Source organism: Loxodonta africana, chromosome 16 (genome assembly GCF_030014295.1).
Source record: "Loxodonta africana isolate mLoxAfr1 chromosome 16, mLoxAfr1.hap2, whole genome shotgun sequence".
NCBI classification, from domain to species: domain Eukaryota; kingdom Metazoa; phylum Chordata; class Mammalia; order Proboscidea; family Elephantidae; genus Loxodonta; species Loxodonta africana.
Genome location: NC_087357.1, coordinates 27,609,954 through 27,635,397, shown reverse-complemented (window position 1 = coordinate 27,635,397; position 25,444 = coordinate 27,609,954). Strand labels below are relative to the sequence as shown.

Sequence of the window (25,444 nt, the reverse complement as noted above, 5' to 3'; positions counted from 1 at the left end):
TGATGTGTGTTTACGAGCTGGTTCATGTGATTTGCAGAAGTGGTGACTTTATTGGCCTCCGACTGCCTGGCATTATCAAATGCCACTTGAGCAGAAAGCTGCGCTTTGTAATTCACCTCTGGCAGCTTGGCCTTTGGGTTTATCTTGAGGAATAAAAACTTGGCAAAGTAGAAGGAACGTGTAACAACAGGGAACAGAGCTGGAGAGGGCCTGCTTATTCTCCTCCGGCAGCCAAGGCACTTTATCAATGTGAAAATCCCATATAAGGTGCTTTAATTTCCCCTCCTGGTCTACCAAGATGGTCACTCTGTTCTCGGGCTCTTTTGCCATTCACTGTTCCCCTTACTCTGAGCCTGAGAAACTCATCTTTGAGTCTCACTGCAATCACACGGCAGGGGGCTGTCAAGGGCTCTTGTAAGGTCTCATCATAGATTACTTGGAGCTTCCGCCCTCTCGTTGTAGGACTTCAGCTATCAAGGGGCAGCGTTAGTGCCTAAAAATAGATATGTAAGTGTATATGCATGTGCCTACGCATATGCGTACAAGCACGTGTACATTGATGATTCAGTGGTAGGATTCTCTCTTTCCACGTGGGAGAGACAGGTTAGACTCCCAGCCAACGCATCTCACACGTAACCACCACCTGTCAGTGGAGGCTTGTGTGCTATGCTGATCAGGTTTCAGCGAAGCTTCTGGAAAATTTACTTCTGAAAGTCAGCCAGTGTAAACCCTACGGATCACAATGGACTAATCTGAAACTGATCATGGGGTTGGCTCAGGACCAGGCAGTGTTTTGTTCTATTGTGCATGGGGTCACCATGAGTCAGGATGAGACTCGACAGGAGCTATTAACAACAATACGTAAATGTATTTGTGTGTGTGTGCGTGAGCATGTGTTTGTGTAAGGTCTGGAGTTTCACTGAGGACAGGTGGGCATGTTTATGTTGCCAAACAATTTCTGTTTCTTGTATGTGCATATTTGTGGAGTGGGGTGGGTCTGGGATGGGATGGGGAAAAACAGTATTCTCTATGGAAGACACGGAAACCCTGGTGGTGTAGAGGTTACCAGCTACGGCTGGTAACCAAAGGGTCAGCAGTTCAAATCCACCAGGCGCTCCTTGGAAACTCTATGGGGCAGTTCTACTCTGTCCTATACGGTCGCTGTGGGTCGGAATTGACTCGACGGCACTGGGTTTGTTTTTTTTTTTTTTCGCCTTCACACAAACACAGAGTTTCCAGGGACAGATATTCCTATGGGAATGACGCATCCCACTGTTGAGAGGTTGTCTTCCTACAGGGAAGACTATTACCATGCCTGCCTTCTGAATTCTGCAGAAAGATTGGTCAGAATGCTAAGTGTGGTGAGAAGCCACTTTTATACGAAGCACATCAGCACACATACTGTGCCCCAGCATGGTAGTTTCAAAGCACTACCGTCCCTTTCCTTATATTGCTCTCTTTGTTCATATAGGCCAGTCCTGCCCCTTAGACAACCTCCTGACTTGTCTGGGCCTATTTACCCATCAAGGCTCAGCTCAATAAACCTCTTCCAGAAACACGAATCTCTTTTCATCCTAACTTTCCCTAACACTTCTTCTCTGTCCTCCAGTTTGTCTCTCATATAGACAGCACCTACATCCTACCTATCAACAGCAGTGTAAGCTTCTTTAGGACATCAGTCTTCACAGAAATGTCTCTAGTGCCCTTACACTCCTTATCACAAGTTAATTCATCACGTCTTTCTCTGTGATCTCTCTGAAATTATGGTCTATTCTAATGTAACCCTTGAGTTGTCATTCCATTCACCATATTGTTTCTTTAAAATTAATAACAGGAAAGTCACTTTGCACAAGATACCCCTGCTTTGCTTTTTTATAAAATAGGTAGTAAGAGTTAGATAGCAACAGTAATAACGACAGTTTATTGAGTGCTTACAAAGCTTGAGGCATCACACGAAGGGCTCTGAGTGCATTAATCTGGCCACACACTCTAAGTGATAAAGTCAATATTATATTCATTTAGCAGATGAGAAGGTCGAAGTTCGGATGAGGTCAACCACTTATCTAAGTCTATACCACTAAAAAACTTAGAGGGGACATCGAGTTAGCCTGCCTAACTTCAGAGCCCACTCTCAACCCTGTGACTATGCTGTTTCTTCAGGCTTCTCTCCTCTTAGAGCATCTGGCAAGAAATACCACATCTACAGAATACTGCATTTTATTCATTTTTCAGCACATCTATAAAAACCCATTCAATAAATATTCATTGAGCTTCTACTATGTATCATACACCCTTCTAAGCACTGGAGATATAGTGCCCGGAATATCTAAACAACTATACATTCATTCAACTAACGTTTTTTTGAGAATTCACTAGGGACTGGGAATTTAGATTTCTCTGGTGATTTAAGGGAAGAGCCCCAGATATCTTCCTTGTTTTCTGATGTTTACTCTCTAAGGAGGTCTCTCCAGAGCCAAACTTTTATATGTTCTATGTGGAGGCTAAGTTGAGAGCACCCTTGCCCAGGAGTTTTTGCTTATTTCTGCCTCTGTTGCTGATTGAAAAACAACTTTTCCCTCTTCCTCTCTCAGATTTAAATTACAAATCCGAAGTGCCAAGACTTGAAAATAAAAAAATATAAGACAACAAGGGTGGCAAGAAAGAGAACATTTGTGTGGCCATGATTTCTTTGGGGGTACAGTATTTTCCTTTTTAAAGAAGGGATCCCAGCCAGGAGACACATACTCAGCAGCGATCAGAGGTGCCTCTATAATCAAGGAACCCATTTGCCAAAAAATGCCTAAGTGTTCTTTTCTTTCCTGTTACGCTGATTAGGTGGCACTCTCCTTCCAGGGAGACGGCAGCCTTGAATAATTGGGTGATACTTTCTATACCCTGTAATAAATGTGTCCTAGATGGGTGAGTATTTTTCTTCTCTACCTGTACCTCCTACTCCAGGCTGTTAGGGGCAATCTTCCCCCCAGGAAACCCAGGTGTAAGCCACGTTTACATCTCTGTTTCACCTTCTCTTTTAAAGAGAGGATGCTCGGTGTGCAGAAGACACTACGTGTGTGTGATGAAGCATGCACTGGTCTCTAGTTATGAGGTACTTTTCATGATGTCCTTTGCAGCTCACTCATGTACATACACATATTGTGCATTGTCGGCCAGGTGGCTTCACTCTCAACACAACCCTTTCTATTCAGATGGGGTGAGCTGTCATTGTCCATTATGCCAAAGTGCTCTTCGTCATCATTAATTAATATTCTCTTCCCAGAGGAGAGAAGATATTGTCCAAAGCTGTCATACCCCCTCTCATCATCCACACCACACAAATACACTAGGAATCATGCGTCTCAGACACACTCGTCACATCGCTTTTCCTTCAGCCGCCATCAGGCAGGAGGGCGGCCCACTCTTACCCATTCCTCATGGTGCCACTGGAGCATTTGCACTATTTAGAAATGCCAAGAGTTTTAGGACCTATTTCTGGGCTTCTCTTACCCAAATGCACCCACCAAATGACACTGGGAACCATACATAGACACTGTCTGAACTGGTCTTTAACTGCAGGCTTAGGACATGGTTCAGAAAGTGGTGAATAAGTCCAGAGCTATCAACTGCTGCTTCTGTCTACAGTGAATTTCTCCCAGACCATTTTCTTCTTCCAGTGTGGTTTCTTCCACTATTAGGCAAAGGCTAACACTATTTATCCTCCATTTCAATGCCCTTCAATTTTGGTGCTATTACTTGGCTACAACAAATTCAAGTGCCAATACTGTTTTTTCTGGGGAGACGTGATATTTTGTAGTTGAGAGTTTACATACTTTAAGATTTGGATCCTAACTCTGCCACTTACTAGCTTTGTAATCTTGCAAGAGGGACGGCACTCCCTCTGCCTCCATTTACCTAGGCTTGCAATGGGAGTGATTATAGTTCCCATGCCCTGAAGTTAATATAAGGACTGAATGAGATAATCATGCAAAGGTCTTTCCACAGTGCCTAACACATAATGACACAACAAGTTCGCTATTTTTATTATGAACTTTCATCAACAAAAATAATTTTCTAGCATCTTTGTTCTGTAGCCAACTTTACTCTCTCTCATATCTCTTGACTCTTTTGAATGGGGTCCATGTTCAATGGCCAGCTTACACCAAGGGAAAATTTCAATAACTAAACCACATGAGGTCCCTGGGACTTTGCCTCCCAACACTTCCCTATTCCATTACATATACAATTTGGGTTCTAGCATTGAGAGTGCAGCACTTGTAGCCAGGTTCCAGTGTGTGTGTGAACAAAAGGACTTATTTTAATGAGAACTGTGCTTCCTTCTGCATTTCTCACAAAGACGCATCAACAATACAGATTCTTGATACACAGACCCATCCATACACACATACGTTACAGAGCTTGCTTTTGGTAAAATAGCTTAAAGAGCGCGCGGTACAGGAACAGCGGGTAATTGGCATGCACAGACATACAAAGAACACCATCACCCTCAAATCCGAGCAGATGTGCACTCCACATATTCTATCCCAGTCACCCCCACCCCATGTGCTCCTCATCTCTACTTCTTATTAATTCATTTATGGATTTTCTTACTTTTCATTTATCTCTAAGCACCCATCATTCATTGCAATTCTACTGGGAAATTCACGCTGGATGGCTTTCAGCTTCCTGCTAGCCAGAACAATCAGATTTAAGGGAACATTTGTGCCAGGTTCCGTGTCAGCCAATATTCTTTCTATCTAGGTAATCAGCAGATACGGCACTGTCGGTCTGATCACATCAATTTCAATTCAAGTTGCTGTGAACTGTCAGGCTAATAAAACAAAGACTCTTCTTCCCCGGCCCTAGGATGCAAGACACCTTTACACAATGCGTCACACCACTGCTCAAAGTGATGATAATAGGAGCCAGCAGTTTCTCTACAGATGGTCAACCACAAAAGAGACACAAAGAAGAAACACAAAGATTAGCAAAAAAAAAAATGTTTTGCTGTGTCCAGGAGTTACCTGGTTTCCTCTTCTCATTCTGTACCAGTCACCTTCTTGGATTTAGAAACCCATTCATGAAAATGGTTACAGATAATCAAACCCCAAACCAAACCCACTGGTGTCCAGGTGATTCTGACTCATAGTGACCCTATAGCACAGAGTAGAACTGCTCCATAATGTCTCCAAGGCGGTAACTCTTTATGGAAACGGACTGCTACATTTTTCTCCCACAGAGCAGCTGGTGTGTTCAAACCGCTGACCTTTTTTTGGTTAGCAGCAGAGCACTTTGACCACTGCACCACTAGGGCTCCTTCTGTTGCAAATAATAGGATAATGCAAAGCCATGCATGTCCAAACCTGTCATCTTTTCCATCACCAAGAGACCAATTCAGATGGTCTCTGTTTCTGGCAGAAAACAAAATTTATCCAGATAAACCATTCCATACTGATTTGAAAAGAGAGAACAATATAATCAGGACAGGCAAAAATGCAACCGGAAGATAAGAAAATGGTTTAGGGGGCCCCAGTACAGAAGCCGAGCCCAGGAAAGAAAACTGTATGAGTAAGCTGGGGCAGTTGATTTGATTTCACACTAAACAGACCATGAGAGTATGATATTTCCATCGTAAGTGTGATGGATCAAGACACAAAAACGCATGGCGTTTCAACACCTGTGTAACGTTTAAATGTTTATAAGACATTTACAAATGCAGGAAAAAATGTGAAACTTTACACTTGTTTATAAGAAGAAAACTAGTTGGTGTTAGAGAATGTCATACGGCCAAGCTAAATGCAATATGGGAAAAGGTAGAAATCCAAGATGGTGGGACTGTATTGGACATTTAACAACATGAGTAGATTTTAAGACTTAAGAACAGAAAATTGTATTGGTGCTTAAGCACATCACAACATAATATTAATGATGCCATCTACAATTTGTAGAGCTTGCTGTATTTCAGGTCCTATACTCAGCACTTTACAAGGATTAGCTCATTTAATTCTCAAAGAAATCCTATCAAGTAGGCTCCATGTTTATCCTCATTTTTTAAACAAGCAAACTGAGGCTCAGAAATTAGTGGATTTTTCTCATGGATACACATAAAGTGGCATTGCTAGGCTTTGAGCCCAGGTGGTTGAATTCTAAAATCTATACTCTAAATCATAATTTTATTGAGCACAAATTTGAAACCAAATCACCCTCATATGTAAATGTTTTCTGGGACACATGTTCAGTTTGAGGCTGAGATATATTACAGATGCTATATTTATCTGAAACTTGGGTGGGAGAGGAAGCGAAGAAAACTTTTGAGTGTGTGAAAAAGTTTGCAGCACAGTTTTCTAAATATGTAATATTTATGCTAGTCTGCTATGATTTCCATTACAAATACTGGGGCTCTAAATTGGGCATACAGTTTACTAACATGCTGCTATACATACAGGGATGTTTAGATACTAGGAGAAAATTCCCGAAAGCTCCTAAAGGAAAAGAAAGGTAGATACCATTAGAAGGAATTACAGTAAGAGGTTAAAATTTCTTAAGTGAACTTGGTTTCCTTCTCTGACATATACAATTCCTTTGCTTCTCATTATACAAACAATCTCGACTCCCTGAACTTCTTCCCAACCAAACCATCACATCATTATGGCTGTGCCTATTTGAATCAGTTTTACATTTTTTTTTCAGATGGAATATAGGTATATAATTGCACTTCTCCAAATTCTGAATATGGTTTCTAATGGCTCATGATAACCCATTATAAATTCTTCACAACACAGAATAAGGCTGACAAATGGCTAAAATCCATCCCAAAACAGCAGCTTGCTTTCTATATTAACTGTGCCCGAAACAGCAATTAAAGCGTTGGTATTTCTGATGCAATCTGACTGATCTAACATACATGACTTTATTTTGAATCTTAGTTCTTTTGAGTAACAAAGGGTCATAGTAGACTTAGGGAAGCCTGATAAGCTCTGATATTTTCCTGATTTAGGAAAGAAAGACATATTAATTTTCTCTCACTCACTGGCAGTGAGCCAGGGGGAAGTTATCTAGTTAGAAAAGTCTTCAGGTCTTAAGGGGAGTGTCTTCTGATGTAATGCAAGGACGTCCCTTTCATTCTCTCCTCAGAGGGAGATAAGGCAGTGCTGCCTACCACCCTGTTGGCCCTTCAAGACTATTTTGAAATTCCTCAGCTCAAACTCTGTAAGTGTTTGACTGACTCCCCAGATACTCTCCATATCCTCCAGGGCTTCACAGCCAAAAAATAATCCCCCCAAGAATATTCTGTGATTACAATTAACGAATACATATGCTCTGCAAATGCGTCTGTCTCACAAGTGTAATGAGGCTACATAGGAAGCACTATTAGAATAATCCAGGAATCAACCATGGCCAGATCTTCACTGGCCAGTCCAGGCATTGCTGCTGTTCAGGACCACAAATGCCTCGGTGACATACCTCATAAAGGTCTATCATGACATTGCCCTCAGGGCCTCTGCTGCTTTGGACATTTTCCAAAGCCAGGGTGAAGTAGACGCCACGGGTATCTGAGATATAGAGGTTGTATGTGTCATTCTGGTTCCATTCTTGGACAGCTGCAAACACTTGATTCTCATCTGTGCTGATGACATGCATGTCCTGAAGAAAGACACGAAAAAGGGAAGAGTGAAGAAGATTTTTATAAGTTACCCAGCAGGTGCCCAGAGTATGGAATCTAAGGAGAAATACACCAGAATAGACACTGTAACAGAAGATAGAGGTCTTCCTTTTACACATGTGCAAAATAATAATTGCTTACATGTTAATCATACATTGCCTTTGTTATTTGTGGATTTACGCAGAATGGTAACGAGAAAATAAGACAGAGGGGTGCTTGGTGGCTCAGTTATAATTTAATTGTCTCATTAGATAATTTAAAGAACACTTTCTTGAATATACATGACTTTGGAAAATCTATCATCCTGATATATTTGCCAAACACAAACATGGCACTTGCTCAGAAGGTTTATATGGAGCAAATATGAGGAACAGACGAAAAGGGACTGAGAAAAGAAATGAGTCTTCAATCTCTCAGTGTGGTCCATGGGCCAGCAGCATGGGCATCACCTGGAAGCTTGGTAGACATGCAGAGCCTCAGGCCCCACCTACTGAATCAAAATCTACATTTTAATAAGCTCTTTGGTGATTAGTATATACATTACAGTTTGAGAAGCACTGTCCTAAGGCTCAGCAGCCCCAGGTCCACGAAGACAACATTCACCTGAGAATACCAAAGCACCAAGCTCTACGTTAATGAGGGTGCAGGGACTTGGCTTTTTATCTCAACCTTTGCTCTGAGAGGTTTTGCAGGAAACCTTAAGTGGAAGAAGGAAGAAAATAGTCTGAATAATTGATGATGTTTTCAGACCCTGGTTGTCTAAGGCAAAGGCAATACGGAGGCAGTGAGCAGTAATGGGAATTCCAAAGCCTTCCTTCCCCCATTCAGTACTCTAGAGAGTTTGGATACAGTGAGGAGGCTGAGGTAGACCAAGGCTTACTGTCTCCTTCAGGAGACACCTGTTCACATGCTCTTGGCAGCCTTTCACCCTAGCCAGGGCAGTGGACATGGTACAGCTTCCAAAAAAACAAGTACCAAACAAAGAAAGAAAAAAAACAAAAGAAAGAAACAATTGCACATAAGCACAAATGTAGAAGAGCAAGAAAAGATTCTTGGCCTTTGTACAGGTCGGTACTCAAATCTTCCAAGATGGACCATACTCTATCTATGAAAAGCTCCAGGAGATCTGTCAATCTTCCTTAAGAGCAGTTTTAGTGCTGGAAAATTCTACCTAACTTCTAACTGAACTTTTCACTATAATATATATGTCCATGCTCTCTCAATCAATCAGCAATTAAGCCCAACTCTGCACTAGACATGTAGGAACAAGACTACCCCTTCTCGAGCCTTGTAAATTCATATGAAAAAATAAGTCCTTATCCAAAGGGCTTCATATTCCTGCACCCTCCTTGGGCATCACATGACATACTCTAGGCACTGGTAATGTTTTGCAGAAAGAATCCAGTAAGAGGAAGCGAAAAAAAGAAAATAGTCCATAAATTTGAAGTGGTTAATTATGCAAAGGTTTGGCATACAAGTTAGCTATTGTTTATGTCATCCATTGTCTTTTTTTTTTATATATATAATTTTTATTGAGCTTTAAGTGAACGTTTACAAATCAAGTCGGTCTGTCACATATAAGCTTATATACACCTTACTCCATACTCCCACTTACTCTCCCCCTAATGAGTCAGCCCTTCCAGTCTCTCCGTTCGTGAATATTGTGCCAGCTTCCAAAACTCTCTACCCTCCTATCTCCCCTCCAGACAGGAGATGCCAACACAGTCTCAAGTGTCCTCCTGATACAAGCAGCTCACTCTTCGCCAGCATCTGTCTCCAACCCATTGTCCAGTCCCTTCCACGTCTGATGAGTTGTCTTCGGGAATGGTTCCTGTCCTGGGCCAACAGAAGGTTTGGGGACCATGACCGCCGGGATTCCTCTAGTCTCAGTCAGACCATTAAGTCTGGTCTTTTTATGAGAATTTGTGGTCTGCATCCCACTGATTTCCTGCTCCCTCAGGAGTTCTCTGTTGTGCTCCCTGTCAGGGCAGTCATCGGTTGTGGCCGGGCACCATCTAGTTCTTCTGGTCTCAGGAGGATGTAAGTCTCTGGTTCATGTGGCCCTTTCCGTCTCTTGGGCTCTTAGTTATCGTGTGACCTTGGTGTTCTTCATTCTCCTTTGATCCAGGTGGGTTGAGACCAATTGATGCATCTTAGAAAGCCGCTTGTTAGCATTTAAGACCCCAAATGCCACATTTCAAAGTGGGATGCAGAATGTTTTCATAATAGAATTATTTTGCCAATTGACTTAGAAGTCCCCTTAAGCCATAGTCCCCAAACCCCGGCCCTTGCTCCGTTGACCTTTGAAGCATTTATTTTATCCCAGCAACTTCTTTGCTTTTGGTCCAGTCCAGTTGAGCTGACCTTCCCTGTATTGAGTATTGTCCTTCCCTTCACCTAAAGTAGTTCTTATCTACTAACTAATCAGTAAATAACCCTCTCCCACCCTCCCTTCCTCCCCACCTCGTAACCACAAAAGTATGTGTTCTTCTCAATTTATACTATTTCTCAAGATCTTATAATAGTGGTCTTATACAATATTTGTCCTTTTGCCTCTGAATAATTTCACTCAGCATAATGCCTTCCAGGTTCCTCCATGTTATGAAATCTTTCACAGATTCATCACTGTTCTTTACTGATGTGTAGTATTCCATTGCGTGAATAAACCACAATTTATTTAACCATTCATCCATTGATGGACACCTTGGTTGCTTCCAGCTTTTTGCTATTGCAAACAGAGCTGCAATAAACATGGGTGTGCATATATCTGTTTGTGTGAAGGCTCCTATTTCTTTATGGTATATTCCGAGGAATGGGATTTCTGGGTTGTACGGCAGTTCTAACTTCTTAAGAAAACGCCAGATAGATTTCCAAGTGGTTGTACCATTTGACATTCCCACCAGCAGTGTATAAGAGTTCCAGTCTCTCGGCAGCCTCTCCAACATTTATTATTTTGTGTTTTTTGGATTAATGCCAGCCTTGTTGGAGTGAGATGGAATCTCATCGTAGTTTTAATTTGCATTTCTCTAATGGCTAATGATCGAGAGCATTTTCTCACGTATCTGTTAGCTGCCTGAATATCTTCTTTAGTGAAGTGCGTGTTCATATCCTTTGCCCACTTTTTGATTGGGTTGTTTGTCTTTTTGTGGTTGAGTTTTAACAGAATCATATAGATTTTAGAGATCAGGAGCTGGTCGGAGATGTCATAGCTGAAAATTCTTTCCCAATCTGTAGGTGGTCTTTTTACTCTTTTGGTGAAGTCTTTAGATGAGCATAGGTGTTTGATTTTTAGGAGCTTCCAGTTATCTGGTTTCTCTTCGTCATTTTTGGTAATGTTTTGTATTCTTTTTATGCCTTGTATTAGGGCTCCTAAGGTTGTCCCTATCTTTTCTTCCATGATCTTTATCGTTTTAGTCTTTATGTTTAGGTGTTTGATCCATTTGGAGTTAGTTTTTGTGCATGGTGTAAGGTATGGGTCCTGTTTCATTTTTTTGCAAATGGATATCCAGTTATGCCAGCACCATTTGTTAAAAAGACTATCTTTTCCCCAATTAACTGACACTAGGCCTTTGTCAAATACCAGCTGCTAATATGTGGATGGATTTATATCTGGGTTCTCAATTCTGTTCCATTGGTCTATGTGCCTGTTGTTGTACCAGTACCAGGCTGTTTTGACTACTGTGGCTGTATAATAGCTTCTGAAATCAGGTAGAGTGAGGCCTCCCACTTTCTTCTTCTTTTTCAGTATTGCTTTACTTATCCGAGGCTTCTTTCCCTTCCATATGAAGTTGGTGATTTGTTTCTCCATCACATAAAAAATGTCATTGGAATTTGGATCGGAAGTGCATTGTATGTATAGACAGCTTTTGGTAGAATAGACATTTTTACTATGTTAAGTCTTCCTATCCATGAGCAAGGTATGTTTTTCCACTTAAGTAGGTCCTTTTTAGTTTCTTGTAGTAGTACTTTGTAGTTTTCTTTATATAGGCCTTTTACATCTTTGGTAAGATTTATTCCTAAGTATTTTATCTTCTTGGGGGCTACTGTGAATGGTATTGATTTGGTGATTTCCTCTTCAATGTTCTTTTTGTTGATGTAGAGGAATCCAAGTGATTTTTGTATGTTTATCTTATAACCTGAGACTCTGTCAAACTCTTCTATTAGTTTCAGTAGTTTTCTGGAGGATTCCTTAGGGTTTTCTGTGTATAAGATCATGTCATCTGCAAATAGAGGTAATTTTACTTCCTCCTTGCCAATCCGGATGCCCTTTAATTCTTTGTCTAGCCTAATTGCTCTGGCTAGGACCTCTAGCACAATGTTGAATAAGCGTGGTGATAAAGGGCATCCTTGTCTGGTTCCCGTTCTCAAGGGAAATGCTTTCAGGCTTTCTCCATTTAGAGTGATGTTGGCTGTTCGCTTTGTATAGATGCCCTTTATTATGCTGAGGAATTTTCCTTCAATTCCTATTTTGCTGACAGTTTTTAATTATAAATGGGTGTTGGACTTTGTCAAATGCCTTTCCTGCATCAATTGATAAGATCATGTGGTTTTTGTCTTTTGTTTTATTTATATGGTGGATTACATCAATGGTTTTTCTAATATTAAACCAGCCTTGCATACCTGGTATAAATCCCACTTGGTCGTGGTGCATTATTTTTTTGAGATGTTGTTGAACTCTATTGGCTAGAATTTTGTCGAGGATTTTTGCATCTATGTTCATGAGGGATATAGGTCTGTAATTTTCTTTTTTTTGTGATGTCTTTACCTGGTTTTGGTATCAGGGAGATGGTGGCTTCATAGAATGAGTTAGGTAGTTTTCCGTCATTTTCTATGCTCTGAAATACCTTTAGTAGTAGTGGTGTTAACTCTTCTCTGAAAGTTTGGTAGAACTCTGCAGTAAAACCATCCAGGCCAGGGCTTTTTTTTATTGGGAGTTTTTCGATTACCGTTTCAATCTCTTTTTTTGTTATGGGTCTATTTAGTTGTTTTACTTCTGATTGTGTTAGTTTAGGTAGGTAGTGTTTTTCTAAGAATAGGTAGGTAGTGTTTTTCTAAGAATTCATCCATTTCTTCAAGGTTTGGAAATATGTTAGAATACAATTTTTCATAATAATCTGATATGATTCTTTGAATTTCAGTTGGGTCTATTGTGATGTGGCCCATCTCGTTTCTTATTCAGGTTATTTGTTTCCTTTCCTGTGTTTCTTTAGTCGGTCTGGCCAATGGTTTATCAATTTTGTTAATTTTTTCAAAAAACCAGCTTTTGGCTTTGTTAATTCTTTCAATTGTTTTTCTGTTCTCTAATTCATTTAGTTCAGCTCTAATTTTTTTTATTTGTTTTCTTCTGGTGCCTGATAGATTCTTTTGTTGCTCACTTTCTATTTGTTCAAGTTGTAGGGACAGTTCTCTGATTTTGGCTCTTTCTTCTTTTTGTATGTGTGCATTTATCGATATAAATTGACCTCTGAGCACTGCTTTTGCTGTGTCCGGAGGTTTTGATAGGAAGTGTTTTCATTCTCATTGCATTCTATGAATTCCTTTATTCCCTCCTTAATGTCTTCTGTAACCCAGTCTTTTTTCAGCAGGGTATTGTTCAGTTTCCAAATATTTGATTTCTTTTTCCTAATTTTTCTGTTACTGATTTCCACTTTTATAGCCTTATGGTCTGAGAAGATGCTTTGTAGTATTTCGATGTTTTGGATTCTGCAAAGGTTTGTTTTATGACCTAATATGTGGTCTACTCTAGAGAACGTTCCATGTGCGCTAGAAAAAAGAGTATACTTTGCAGCAGTTGGGTGGAGAGTTCTGTATAAGTCAATGAGGTCAAGTTGGTTGATTGTAGCAATTAGGTCTTCCATGTCTCTATTGAGCTTCTTACTGGATGTCCTGTCCTTCTCTGAAAGTGGTGTGTTGAAGTCTCCTACTATAACTGTGGAGGTGTCTATCTCACTTTTCAGTTTTGTTAAAATTTGATTTATGTATCTTGCAGCCCTGTCATTGGGTGCATAAATATTTAATATGGTTATATCTTCCTGGTCAATTGTCCCTTTAATCATTATGTAGTGTCCTTCTTTATCCTTTGTGGTGGATTTAAGTTTAAAGTCTACTTTGTCAGAAATTAATATTGCTACCCCTGCTCTTTTTTGCTTGTTGTTTGCTTGATATCTTTTTTTTTCCATCCTTTGAGTTTTAGTTTGTTTGTGTCTCTAAGTCTAAGGTGTGTCTCTTGTAGGCAGCATATAGACGGATTGTGTTTCTTTATCCAGTCTGAGACTGTCTGTCTCTTTATTGGTGCATTTAGTCCATTTACATTCAGCGTAATTATAGAGAAGTATGTGTTTAGTGGTGTCATTTTGGTGCCTTTTTATGTGTGTTGTTGACAATTTCATTTTTCCATTTACTTTTTTGTGCTGAGACGTTTTTCTTTGTAAATTGTGTGTTCCTCATTTTCATAGTATTTGACTTTATGTTTGCTGAGTCGTTATGTTTTTTTTTGGTTTTTATTTTGAGTTATAGAGTTGTCATACTTCTTTGTGGTTACCTTAATATTTGCCCCTATTTTTCTAAGTAAAAACCTAACTTGTATTGTCCTATATCACCTTGTATCCCTCTCCATATGGCAGTTGTATGCCACCTGTATTTAGTCCCTCTTTTTGATTACTGTGATCTTTTACATACTGACTTCAATGATTCTCTGTTTTGAGAGATTTTTTTTTTTTTTAATTAATCTTAATTTGTTTTCGTGATTTCCCTATTTGAGTTGGTATCAGGATGTTCTGTTCTGTGACCTTGTGTTGTGCTGGTATCTGATATTATTGGTTTTTTGACCAATTTCCTTTAGAATTTCTTGTAGCTTTGGTTTGGTTTTTGCAAATTCTCTAAGCTTGTGTTTATCTGTAAATGTTTTAATTTTGCCTTCATATTTGAGAGAGAGTTTTGCTGGATATATGATCCTTGGCTGGCAGTTTTTCTCCTTCAGTGCTCTATATATGTCATCCCATTGCCTTCTTGACTGTATGGTTTCTGCTGAATAGTCTGAACTTATTCTTATTGATTCTTCTTTGCAGGAGAACTTTCTTTTATCCCTGGCTGCTTTTAAAATTTTCTCTTTATCTTTGGTTTTGCCAAGTTTGATGATAAATGTCTTGGTGATTTTCTTTTTGGATCAGTCTTAAATGGGGTTCGATGAGCATCTTGGATAGATATCCTTTCGTCTTTCATGATGTCAGGGAAGTTTTCTGCCAACAGATCTTCAACTATTCTCTCTGTGTTTTCTGTTATCCCTCCCTGTTCTGGGACTCCAATCACATGCAAGTTACTCTTCTTGATAGAGTCCCACATGATTCTCAGGGTTTCTTCATTTTTTTTTTTTTAATTCTTTTATCTGATTTTTTTTTCAGCTATATTGGTGTCAATTCCCTGGTCTTCCAGATCTCCCACCCTGCATTCGAATTGCTTGAGTCTGCTCCTCTGACTTCCTACTGCGTTGTCTATTTCTGTAATTTTATTGTCAATCTTTTGGATTTCTGAATGCTGTCTCTCTATGGATTCTTGCAACTTATTAATTTTTCCACTATGTTCTTGAATAATCTTTTTTAGTTCTTCAACTGCTTTATCAGTGTGTTCCTTGGCTTTTTCTGTAGATTGCCTTATTTCATTTCTGAGGTCATCCCTGATGTCCTGAAGCATTCTGTAAATTAGTTTTTTATATTCTGCATCTGGTAATTCCGGGATTGTATCTTCATTTGGGAAAGACTTTGATTCTTTAGTTTGGGGAGTTGTAGAAGCAATCATGGTCTGCTTCTTTATGTGGTTTCATATTGACTGCTGTTTCCAAGCCATCACTAAGATATTGTAGTGATTTATTCTATATTTGCACACTGAGTCTTATTTTCCTTTCTTTCAATATACATAGATGGGCTACTAGATTGCGCTGTCTTGGTTGTTGTAGCCCTTGAATCACTTATGTCCTATTACCAGCTGGTTTGGGCTGTTACCAGATATATAAGCCTAAGAGTCCATTTTTAGGCTTGAGTAGAATCTGATTTTGGGTCATCAAGTGTGTGGTGCAGATTGTCACCTATCTACCTAGAGAAGTAGTGGTGATAGTTGTGTGCACCAGATTCTAGTAGCAGCTGAGGTTCACACTCCAGGTGGGGCAGGATGCTGACAGGCTTCCCCCAAGTGCCAGTGAGGTAGGTGTGTCTCTATTCCTAAAGCACTTTGGTGGGTGGGCTCTGCAGCTGTACCTTAGGTCCCCAATGCCAGTACCTCTACAGATTGGTAGGTGTCACCCTCCTTATACCCCTAAGGCAGTCAGATCCCTATCAGAAGTGCCTTTGCATTATAATAGCCACCTTGTTCCCTGTAGGGATGAAAGCCCAAGACTGTGGATCACATATGCTTGGCTGGAGCTGGTACTGTGTTTTTAATCCAATTAGGGAAGGATTTTTGGTCCCTGGGTTTTTTGTAGCTGCTTCTCTCAGGCCAGGAGAATGGGTTAGGAAAAGACCAAAAAAAAAAAAGAAAGAAAGAAAGAAAAACCTCAGCGCAGCTCACTCTCTTGCTCAGGAAATTCGAATGTTAATGAAGCCGCCTGGAAAGGGGAGGGGATGGTTCAGATAAATAGGAGAGAGTAGCACCCCGGAATATAGACAAAGTTACTTATTTTGCTTGGGATGACTGTTTTATCTGAGATTCCCGAGGGGTGCGTCGCCTGTGTGCGCTGGCTGGGTAGAGATTGCCCCCGAGGGTCAGGTCCGCGTCCGTGCTTGTGCTGTCTCAGAAGCTGTGGTTAGTTCGTCCGCTCCCAGTCCAAAGCCCAGCGCGCCAAGGTTTCCCGGCTGGGACGCCACACTCCCAGCTCCAAAACCAGTCGCTGCCTCCTGGTGACTTCTCTTCCTGTCAGCTGCATCACTGCACTGTCTACGTGCACTGGCTGGGCTTCCCCCGAGGTCACTTCTGGGGGGTAGGGCTGCATCCCGTGTTTGCGCCGTCTCAGGATGCCGTGCTCAGCTGCCCTGCACCCAGTCCAAAGCCCGGCGCCAAGGTTTCCTGAGCGGGACGCTGGCTCCAGGCTCTGAAAACAGTCGCTGCTTCCCCGTGGTTGTTCGTTCTCAGTCTCTGTCACTCAGGTCAACTCTTTAGATCTATGTTTGATGGTCAGGGTTCGTAGATTGTCATGTATGTAATCGATTCACTTGTTTTTCCGAGTCTTTGTTGCAAGAGGGATGCGAGGTAGCTTCTACCCAGTCAGCGATCTTGGCCCCGCCCCACCCATTGTCTTTTTACTTTTCTTCTGGTAAGTAGAGTTTGGTATTCTTTGAAAAACAATCTCACCACTACTCTCAGAACAATTTCTTCCCTCTTCTCAACTTTCTTCCATCACTAGCACTGGAGGTGGGCTTGTACCCCAGACCTAGCATTCAGAATAGTCCAATACCCTGATGAAAGTGATTGAGTCAGGGATGGGCATGTGTTCCAAGCAGTAAGATACAATTCTAGAATTTGTGTTGAGTTATTAGAAGGGAGAAAAGTCTCTTACCATTGAGTCTGCAAGTATATAAATAAAAACATTTAGATTTGCTGTAGACGTAATCTTGGAGCCAGGGACTGAAACCAATTCTGAATAAAACAGGGTCAAGATATGGAGAGAGAGAGGCCAAATTCTCCAACATTCTTTTAGCCCTTGGATGTGGACATCCTAAAAGCAGCCCCACTTCTAGACTTTTCAGTTAGAGAGGACATTTAATAAAATGGTTAAGAAATGGACTTGGGAGTAATATCCCAGTTCATATCCTGACTCTGTAATATACCTGTGTAAACTTAACACCATCCCTCACAATTTCTGCCTATAAAAAGAGATACAACAACATTACGCACACCGTGGAGTTGTGAGGGTTATAGTGGTTAATAAGTGTTAAGCACTTAAAAAATAATGCCTGGCACTTAGCATGTGCTCTATGCATGCTAGCTATTTTCAGTTAAGTGAGCCCCTAAATTCCATTGTTAAAGAATGTTGATTTAGCCTTTCTGCCTATTACATCTGTTGGAATCCTAGCTAACATATTCAGGAAGAAAGGGTGGTTCATTTCAGTGTTTTGTTTCTTGCTAATGGAGAATATCAGCTGTGAAATTAGACAGAGGCCATTGAACATTAAGGGACACAACCTTCCATGGCTCCCCATTTCCTACAGGACAAAGACCATGATCCTCACCCTAGCATTTAGATTTGCCAAACAACTGGTCCTAAATTATGTTTCCTTCTTGTCAGCAAGATACAGTATGCTGAGTTCAAGTTAAAATATCTCAGTACTAACCAGGCCCCCTCCGCCCATAGCAAATTCTCACCTCTGTGCCTTTGAGGTACATTTGTACACTGTTGAGCCTCTGAGTTCTCCACAATAGACATTTCATTAAATGATCCTAAACGGCTAAGGAGCCTTGTGGCACAGCAGTTAAAGAGCTATGGCTGCAGTTCAAATCTACCAGCCACTCCTTGGAAACCCTATGGGGCAGTTCTACTCTGTCCTCTAGGGTTATCCTGAGTTCAAATCAACTCGACAGCAATGGGTTTGGTGTCTTGGGGGGTTTAGGGAGCTAAGTCCATCACTTTGTACCATACCATCTCACTCAAACCTCTTTATTTTGTAGATGCAGAACTGAGGACACAGATATATCAAGTGTCTTGCTCCAGGCCACTTAGAGAGCTACTCACATAGCTGTAACAGATTAAAACACCTGCTTCCGGATACGGGCCAAGATTAAGTTCCCCTTTCTCGCAATATAATCTTATTACACTAACAGGGCATTCTTTAAAATGATGTTGGTTTATAATATTTTCATGAAAGAAAGGCCTGACATATTTAAATGCCATCATTCTTTTTTCTTCTTCTAACTTTCCTCTTCTTCTATCAGGAAAATTTGCTCTTTCTCCCAAAGTGGCACCTTATGCTGAATATTTTCAGGGAATCACAGAATTTTAAACCAAGAAGGTATCTTACAAGGCTTCTGTTGAAGCGCTTCCCAAAGTCTGTTCTGGAGGGTACCAGCATTGTTGGATTTTAATAGATAAAGTAATACTTATTCGGTCAAATGTTTTGATTCATGCTGAATTAAACAGCTTTCTTGCTATGAGGACCTCCTGGTGACTTCAACATGCCAGTGAGCACTGTCACTCTCTCAGCAAGGACCATAGAATGGAATTTTATCTGTTTCTTTTTTTATTTGATCCCAGTTTTCACGAAGCATCTCGAGTGACATTTTATCGTAACACATTTGGGGAAATACTGTTGTGAATCTAAGCTTCTCATTTAAAAGATAAAAAAAAAAAAAAAAAGGAAAAGAGAAATTGATAAACCAGCTCAAGGTTTCAAAGCATGTTAGTGACAGATCGAGGCCTGGACTGCTGGTCTCCTGCTGTGTGTCAGCAGCCTTCTGCCACCCGCATCCCAGCCCACATCGATCTTCTACTACAGAGACAAGTAGATCCATACTAATAATAATATTACCTTGCTTTTATAGAGTATCTGTCCTCCAAAATGCTCAAAGCACTTTCATATGTATTGCCTCATTTATCTTACTTGAGTAGCTCCGAATGAGCTCCAAGTAAGTTAAGGGAAGAAAGGCTGTCACTCTGTCACCCCATCTGGACGGCCACATGCGCTTAACAGCAACAGTGACATTAAAATCTCTCCAACCCCTTCTCTGGTCGTTCCTTAACATTATTATTAAGTTTCTTTCCCTGTATTATTATTCTTTTTTGACAGAGCTCTGGGTAACCACAGCCTTTCAAGGGCTGATACAATCGCAGTGGATGACTAAAGAAAATTTGAGCATAAAAGTGCTGGTTTGTCTCCCTTCCTCTGGTTGGCGTGAAGCTTTGTTCATTTCCAGTACCTGCAGCCCTAGCTTTGATAGAAGGCCATGAAACACATGCATCTTTGCTGCAGATCACTCCATCCAAGCTGGGGCTTCTTTTTGAAGGTGCAATAGGGTTGTTATGAAGCATCTCATTGCCTTCAATGATAAACACCCACTTGGACCAAATAATACATTCGTTTGCTGTACTGACTCCTATATTTCTGGGAACAAGCTAAATTAACCACTGTATTCTATCCTCAGACCTCAAATGAGGCTGAGTAATGAAATATACTCATGTGGGAGAATAGAGGGAGGGGGGAAGGAAGCTGATTCTGGTTCAAAGCAAACTTTCCTTCTAGACTGACAGGTTGTCACTGGGGGCAACTGTCAGCAGTGATCTGTGGGATGGCTATGAACAACCAATGGAAAGTATCTATTTCCTAACACTGCAGTAATGGATCCACAAATGTTCCTTTGATTTTAAACTATCATTTCTGGGTCTCTTTAGGCTAAGGGGACTTTTTCTCTTGATGCCCCTGATGGTATATCTAATCTTTTTTGGGGGTGGGTGTTATATTTTAATAATAGAAGCTGTTAATTTAGTTTCATAGAAGAAAAGTATAATACATAGGACAATATAGGGTTGCTATGAGTTGGCATCGACTTGGCAGCAATGGTACAGGACAATAGCTTGGGAGTCAGGAAAGGCTTCAGTTCTAGCCTCGATTCTTCTGCAAATAGCATGTACTTTTTGGCTAAGATTTATCCCACTAAAGAGCATATTCCCCAAGGTGAGCATGAGATAGATGGCTCTACTCTGCTGTTAACTGATTTGGTCTCAATTCCCACATGCCTATTGAACAAGATCATCTCAATGTATTAACTATAAGCCTTGTTTTTAAAGTTATACATCTTGCAAGCCAAATACTTCACTGTTGGTCAATCAAAGGAATGTCAATTTATTTCAATGAACAAGACATAATGTTGGACATAATGAAGTCACGTCCATCTTCTTAATAGACATTCCTAAGTGATTATCAAAGGTAATTTTGACAATACGGTTTTCCTTTTACACACTGACTTTATCCAATTCTCATCTAAGACACAACTCAAATGTTGTAGGCTCTTGTCTTACCGCAGCAAACCCTAAACCACATCATGAACAAGAAGCACATAAACATACAAAAACACAGATACACAGCTCTGGACAATTGCCAAAACCAAAAAAAAAAACCAAACCCATTGCTGCCAAGTCTATTCCAACTCACAGTAACCCTATAGGTCAGAGTAGAACTGCCCCAGGGGGTTTCTAAGGAGCTACTGGTAGATTCAAACTGCTGACCTGTTCGTTAGCTGTTGAGTTCTTAACCACTGCACTACAGGGCTCTGGACAATTGCCACTATCATTAAATCCCTTATCAGCTGAAAATAAGACCTGCTAACATGAATTTTTTTTTAATACTGGAAAACTGTTGGTGTAGTAGTTAAGAGCTACAGCTGCTAACCAAAAGGTTGGCAGTTCGAATCTACCAGATGCTCCTTGGAAACCCTATGGTGCAGTTCTACTCTGTCCTATAGGGTTGCTATGAGTTGGAATCGACTCAGTGGCAATGGGTTTTTTGTTTGTTTGTTTGAACATGATTACAGTTCTTTGGAGTTAATAATTTATATTATTTCCTCAAATGGGCTGAGGTTTAAACCACTTTCACTATGTGGGGGCTAGGGGTAGAGTGGTGGTGAAGAAATAGAATTCTACCTGGAGAACCCAAAGTGATCTGCCCTTATGTTGTGCCTGTAACATGATTACCAGTGCAGCTAGCTGGCGTTGGTCCAAGACAAAAAAAAAAAAAACTTGTTGCTGTGGATTCGATTCAGATTCATTGTGACCTTACTGGACAGAGTAGAACTGCCCCGTAGTGTTTCCAAGGAACAGCTGGTGGATTTGAACTGCCGACCTTTTGATTAGCAGCTGAGCTCCAAGATAAAAAAAAAAATTTTTTTTTTTTTTTTTGCATACTGCAAAGTCATGGATGAAAAGTACAAGAGCAAGAGATGTGCAAACTCAAACAGAGATCTCCACTTTCTTTGTTCAACCAAAAGGCCTCAAAGCAGAGCTATCAACCTGTTTAAATCTACACAGTCCTCTTTTTACAGATATACACACCTCCCCTGCTATCAGACCAAGACAATAAATTAATAGTCTCTGGCCACTTAAAATACATCACAATGGCAGCAAGACCGCAAATTGACAGTTTGAGCTCCCAAGTCAGCTTGACCTCCACTAGGTGGCGCTCCATATCAACGCAGTTCTTCAGTGTTTCTGGAAAGATAGCTAGGGGATGTCAGCAGGTGAGGGTCTCTAATCTTCCCACGTCAATATTTTGAAAGGGGTATGTCTTTGAAGAAATCTACGAAATTAAATGGATTTCAAAACTCTAAACAAAACCAGTCTCAGAAGTTCCATTGAGAGAAAAAGCAAAGGTGGGATGCCATCTAGCTGTATCACCTCCCAATAAAACAACTGATAACAATAAAATGGGACAGTCATGTACCGTACTTGTCGCACAGATTCAGGAAAAAAAAAAAATCTGTGTTGGTAGAAAATCAAGACATACTGCTTGAGATCTTCACTATTAAAAAGCAAAAGGAACTCAATTACCTATTTATTCTGAAGTTCCTACAGCAAGAATTCCACAGAGAGATGAAGAGAAAAAGAAGGGTAAAGTACATAAGATGAAACTGATAACACAAAGCAATGCAGAGTGAACTTGACTGGGAGATGGGAGAGGAAAAGAAGCCAATGACAAGGAAAGACTGAGAAGGTCCTCTGGAAACGGGGCGGAGGCAGGAACTGTGAATCAGAAGATGCCGAAATGAAGAATGCAATTCAGGCCATACCTTGGGCAAAGCGTATTTGGGCAGCTTCATCTGGGCAAACGCATTCCTTCTGTAGGACACGTAGTAATGTGGCCGTCCTCCTGATGTCAGCTGGATCACAAACACACAGGTTATAGGAGGAGCTACTATAACACATAGAGAAGACAGTGGAACAGCCACCTAAATGGAAGAGGGTGGCTGCCAACATACGGTGTGAATAACTATCGTGGACAAGCGTAAAGAATTGGCATCCAGTTCCAAAAACAAGTTATGTTATGTGTGTGAGTTGGTCAGAGGCCCAAACTGAACCTGAGCCTATTGGACAAAAACACAATTCTTCAATGGCATTGTGGCTCAGAAGCCAGGAATCATTTTCAGTTTACTATTTTTAAATAAGTTTCAGGGAATATTGGCTTAATATCCATTAGCATCCCAGCTACCTAGCTCCAAGTCTGGGGCCATACGACAGGTTCCTCACGCTGTATCAGGGGGAACGGGTCAGGTCAAACGGTAGCAGAATTAGAGCCTCACATCTCTGGGCACCGAAGTCCAGCTTGATGTTGTCTCGGTGACGACTGCGGGCATGTCCCACAGACAGGAGGGCTGACATCTTAAGACAGAAAGCTGAGCAAGGGTTGCAGTCCACAGTCAGGCTAGATCTCAGTCTCCCAGAAGGAAACCATGAGCTACTACCCCAATTTTGTCCAGGACATACAGTCCAATGAATACCAATAGGCGGAATGAAGGGTGAGAAAAAAAAAAAAAAAAACATTTCAATGTCACTTAATGGTGTGATTCTGAAGTTATCAGAGTGCTCATTTCCCTAGAAGAAAAATAAAACGCTGTGTGTGTTTGTGTGTGCATGTGTAGGTACTGTGTATGCGTGTATGTGTGTACATGTGTATGTAGGTATATGTGTATGTGTGTACCTATATGTGTGTATACGTATGTATATATGTATGTATATATGTTTGCGTGTAAGTATATTTGTATGTGCCTGTGTTTGTGTGTGTATAATCTGTTGTGAATCATGTAAAAACTACACAGGCTGGTGTTGAGCATTTTGAAAATTTGCTTTCTCAAAGCATAAGATTAAATATTCTAAATCATGATTTCCTGTCCAAATAAATACCTTAGTGTCTCAATGGTAGTGAAATTATATATGTCAGCTATTTAGCAATTGCACCGTTATCATTTTTAACACAGAAAGCAATAACTGAATTTTTAAGTGCGTTGTCCAAAGAAGTCTACAATTTCCCATTAAATGGTGAAAAGGAGCAAAGCAGACTTGCTCCCTCTCTCTTCTAACCGCGGCATGAAGCCTCAACTTCTCAAACTGTTTCCCCCTCTCTTTGGAGGTGAAAAAACTGGCTGAATACATCTCCTCTAAATTCTCTTTATCCTAACTAATCACAGTCAGGGCATGACAATAACGGCTGATTACCCTCCACCTCCGCTCTCCCTCTCACCACCTCTAGCCACCCACAGCTTCCCCTTTCCATTCCTGTTTCTCTATTTTTCAGGTGGGTAGAGTGGGGCGAGGGTCTGATTGGCTGACCCTTTTCCTGATAGGAAGAGACTGACAGATCTGCTCATTTCTGTTGATAACTTGCAGTTCCTTCACAATGCAGATGTGGGGGATTGAAGGGAACTGTGTAATCCTGGAGACAATGTTAGTGCTCCCCACAATGTCTCTGTGGCCCTGTGTGGATAAGGTCCTCCAGACACTGCCCAAAGGAACTAACTAATATTCCACTGGTACAGAACCTTCCACAGTTCTTTTTGTTGGAAAGATTTTTTTGTTTTTTCTTTCTTTCCTTTTTCCTTCTCATGCTCTTATTTTTTTTTTAAAGGATTGCAAGCAGGCAGAAGGGGCTGCAACAGGGACAGACATAGGGAACAGAAATGTCTTTAAGACAATCAATAGAAGTGGATCTTTCACACCTGAACAAACACGTAATCATCCTGGACAATCAAAGAGTCTGGGTCAATGTAGCCCGAGAAAGGTTTATTTCTGTTGGCCTCTGTGCAGTTCTGCATTCGGCAAGTTAGGTACTGGGAATCTGAAAAAAAAAAAACAAAATGGAGGTCAGGGGTGATACACACAGAACGTTAGAGTCAAAGTAGACATTTTTCTATTTTCCTTGCTATCTCTGAGTTCTTACTAAGCCTTGCATTCTTTGTTAAATACATTTTTAGTGTTATCATTATTGTTAAAATTACTATCATTATTGTTGTACTCACTGGCTACCATCACCACCAGCACCTTTTCTACTTGCCTCCACCAACTCTTGCCATCTTAAAATACTAAATTCTTGTTAATTAATTTTTTCTTCCCAAACAAAAATGAAATATTAAAAACAAAAACTGCTGGCAATAGTACTTGTGATTTCTGAGTTATTTTTTCCTCTTAATAAGTCACCTCCAGCCATTGTTCTTCCACTGACAAATGAGAAAGGAAACACATAAATGCAGTCACAATCACCTCTTGTTAGTAGTGCTGCTGTTATAAATAATACGACTCTGTTGAGATAAAGGTTTTCTTCTTCCACTACTCAGAAGTGAAACAGAATAGGAGGCAGATCTTGAATCAAATACTTTGCTCTCATTTTCTAGGTAAGTAAACTGAATCTCACCTGAGACTGTACTACAGATGATAAACATGAAACCAGCAATGACCATTCTTACATAGATTTGATCCTTATTCCTGGAATTATATTACATCAGGTAGGCTGTCTCCCTGTTTCTCAGCTAGTCTGAGATTATACAGAGAGCTGTATAATCACATTGTGTCCCTCTCCTACTTAAAGCTCTTTTTGCCTCATTTCATTTAGAATAAATTCAAACCCTCCTCCCCCTTACACTTGACTGCTCAGTCCCATGCCAATCTCTTCTTCTGTCCCTATGCTTCTAATCTGGCCTATTTTATGTTCAAGAAACTGACCAACCTGTCTACCACTTTAGAGACTTTTCCTGTGTTATTCCCTCTGCTTAAAATACTTCCTCCCAGGCTTGTCCCAAAGAAGGTACCAGATTTCAGCTGTTACT

The 25,444-nt window shown here is 40.6% G+C and overlaps 1 protein-coding gene across 4 annotated transcripts in view; it reads right to left on the bottom strand.

Annotated features, from left to right (window-relative positions):
• The window catches only part of SORCS1 (sortilin related VPS10 domain containing receptor 1), a 579,047-nt gene that overhangs the window by 110,208 nt on the left and 443,395 nt on the right, over nt 1-25,444 (bottom strand). For all 4 annotated transcript variants that reach the window (XM_064269343.1, XM_003409127.3, XM_003409128.3 and 1 more), the window contains exons 7-9: nt 24,341-24,459; nt 22,418-22,507; nt 7,459-7,638 (exon numbers count right to left, since the gene is read on the bottom strand). In XM_064269343.1, coding sequence (XP_064125413.1) covers nt 7,459-7,638; nt 22,418-22,507; nt 24,341-24,459 — 389 coding nt within the window. The remainder of the gene's footprint in view (nt 1-7,458; nt 7,639-22,417; nt 22,508-24,340; nt 24,460-25,444) is intronic.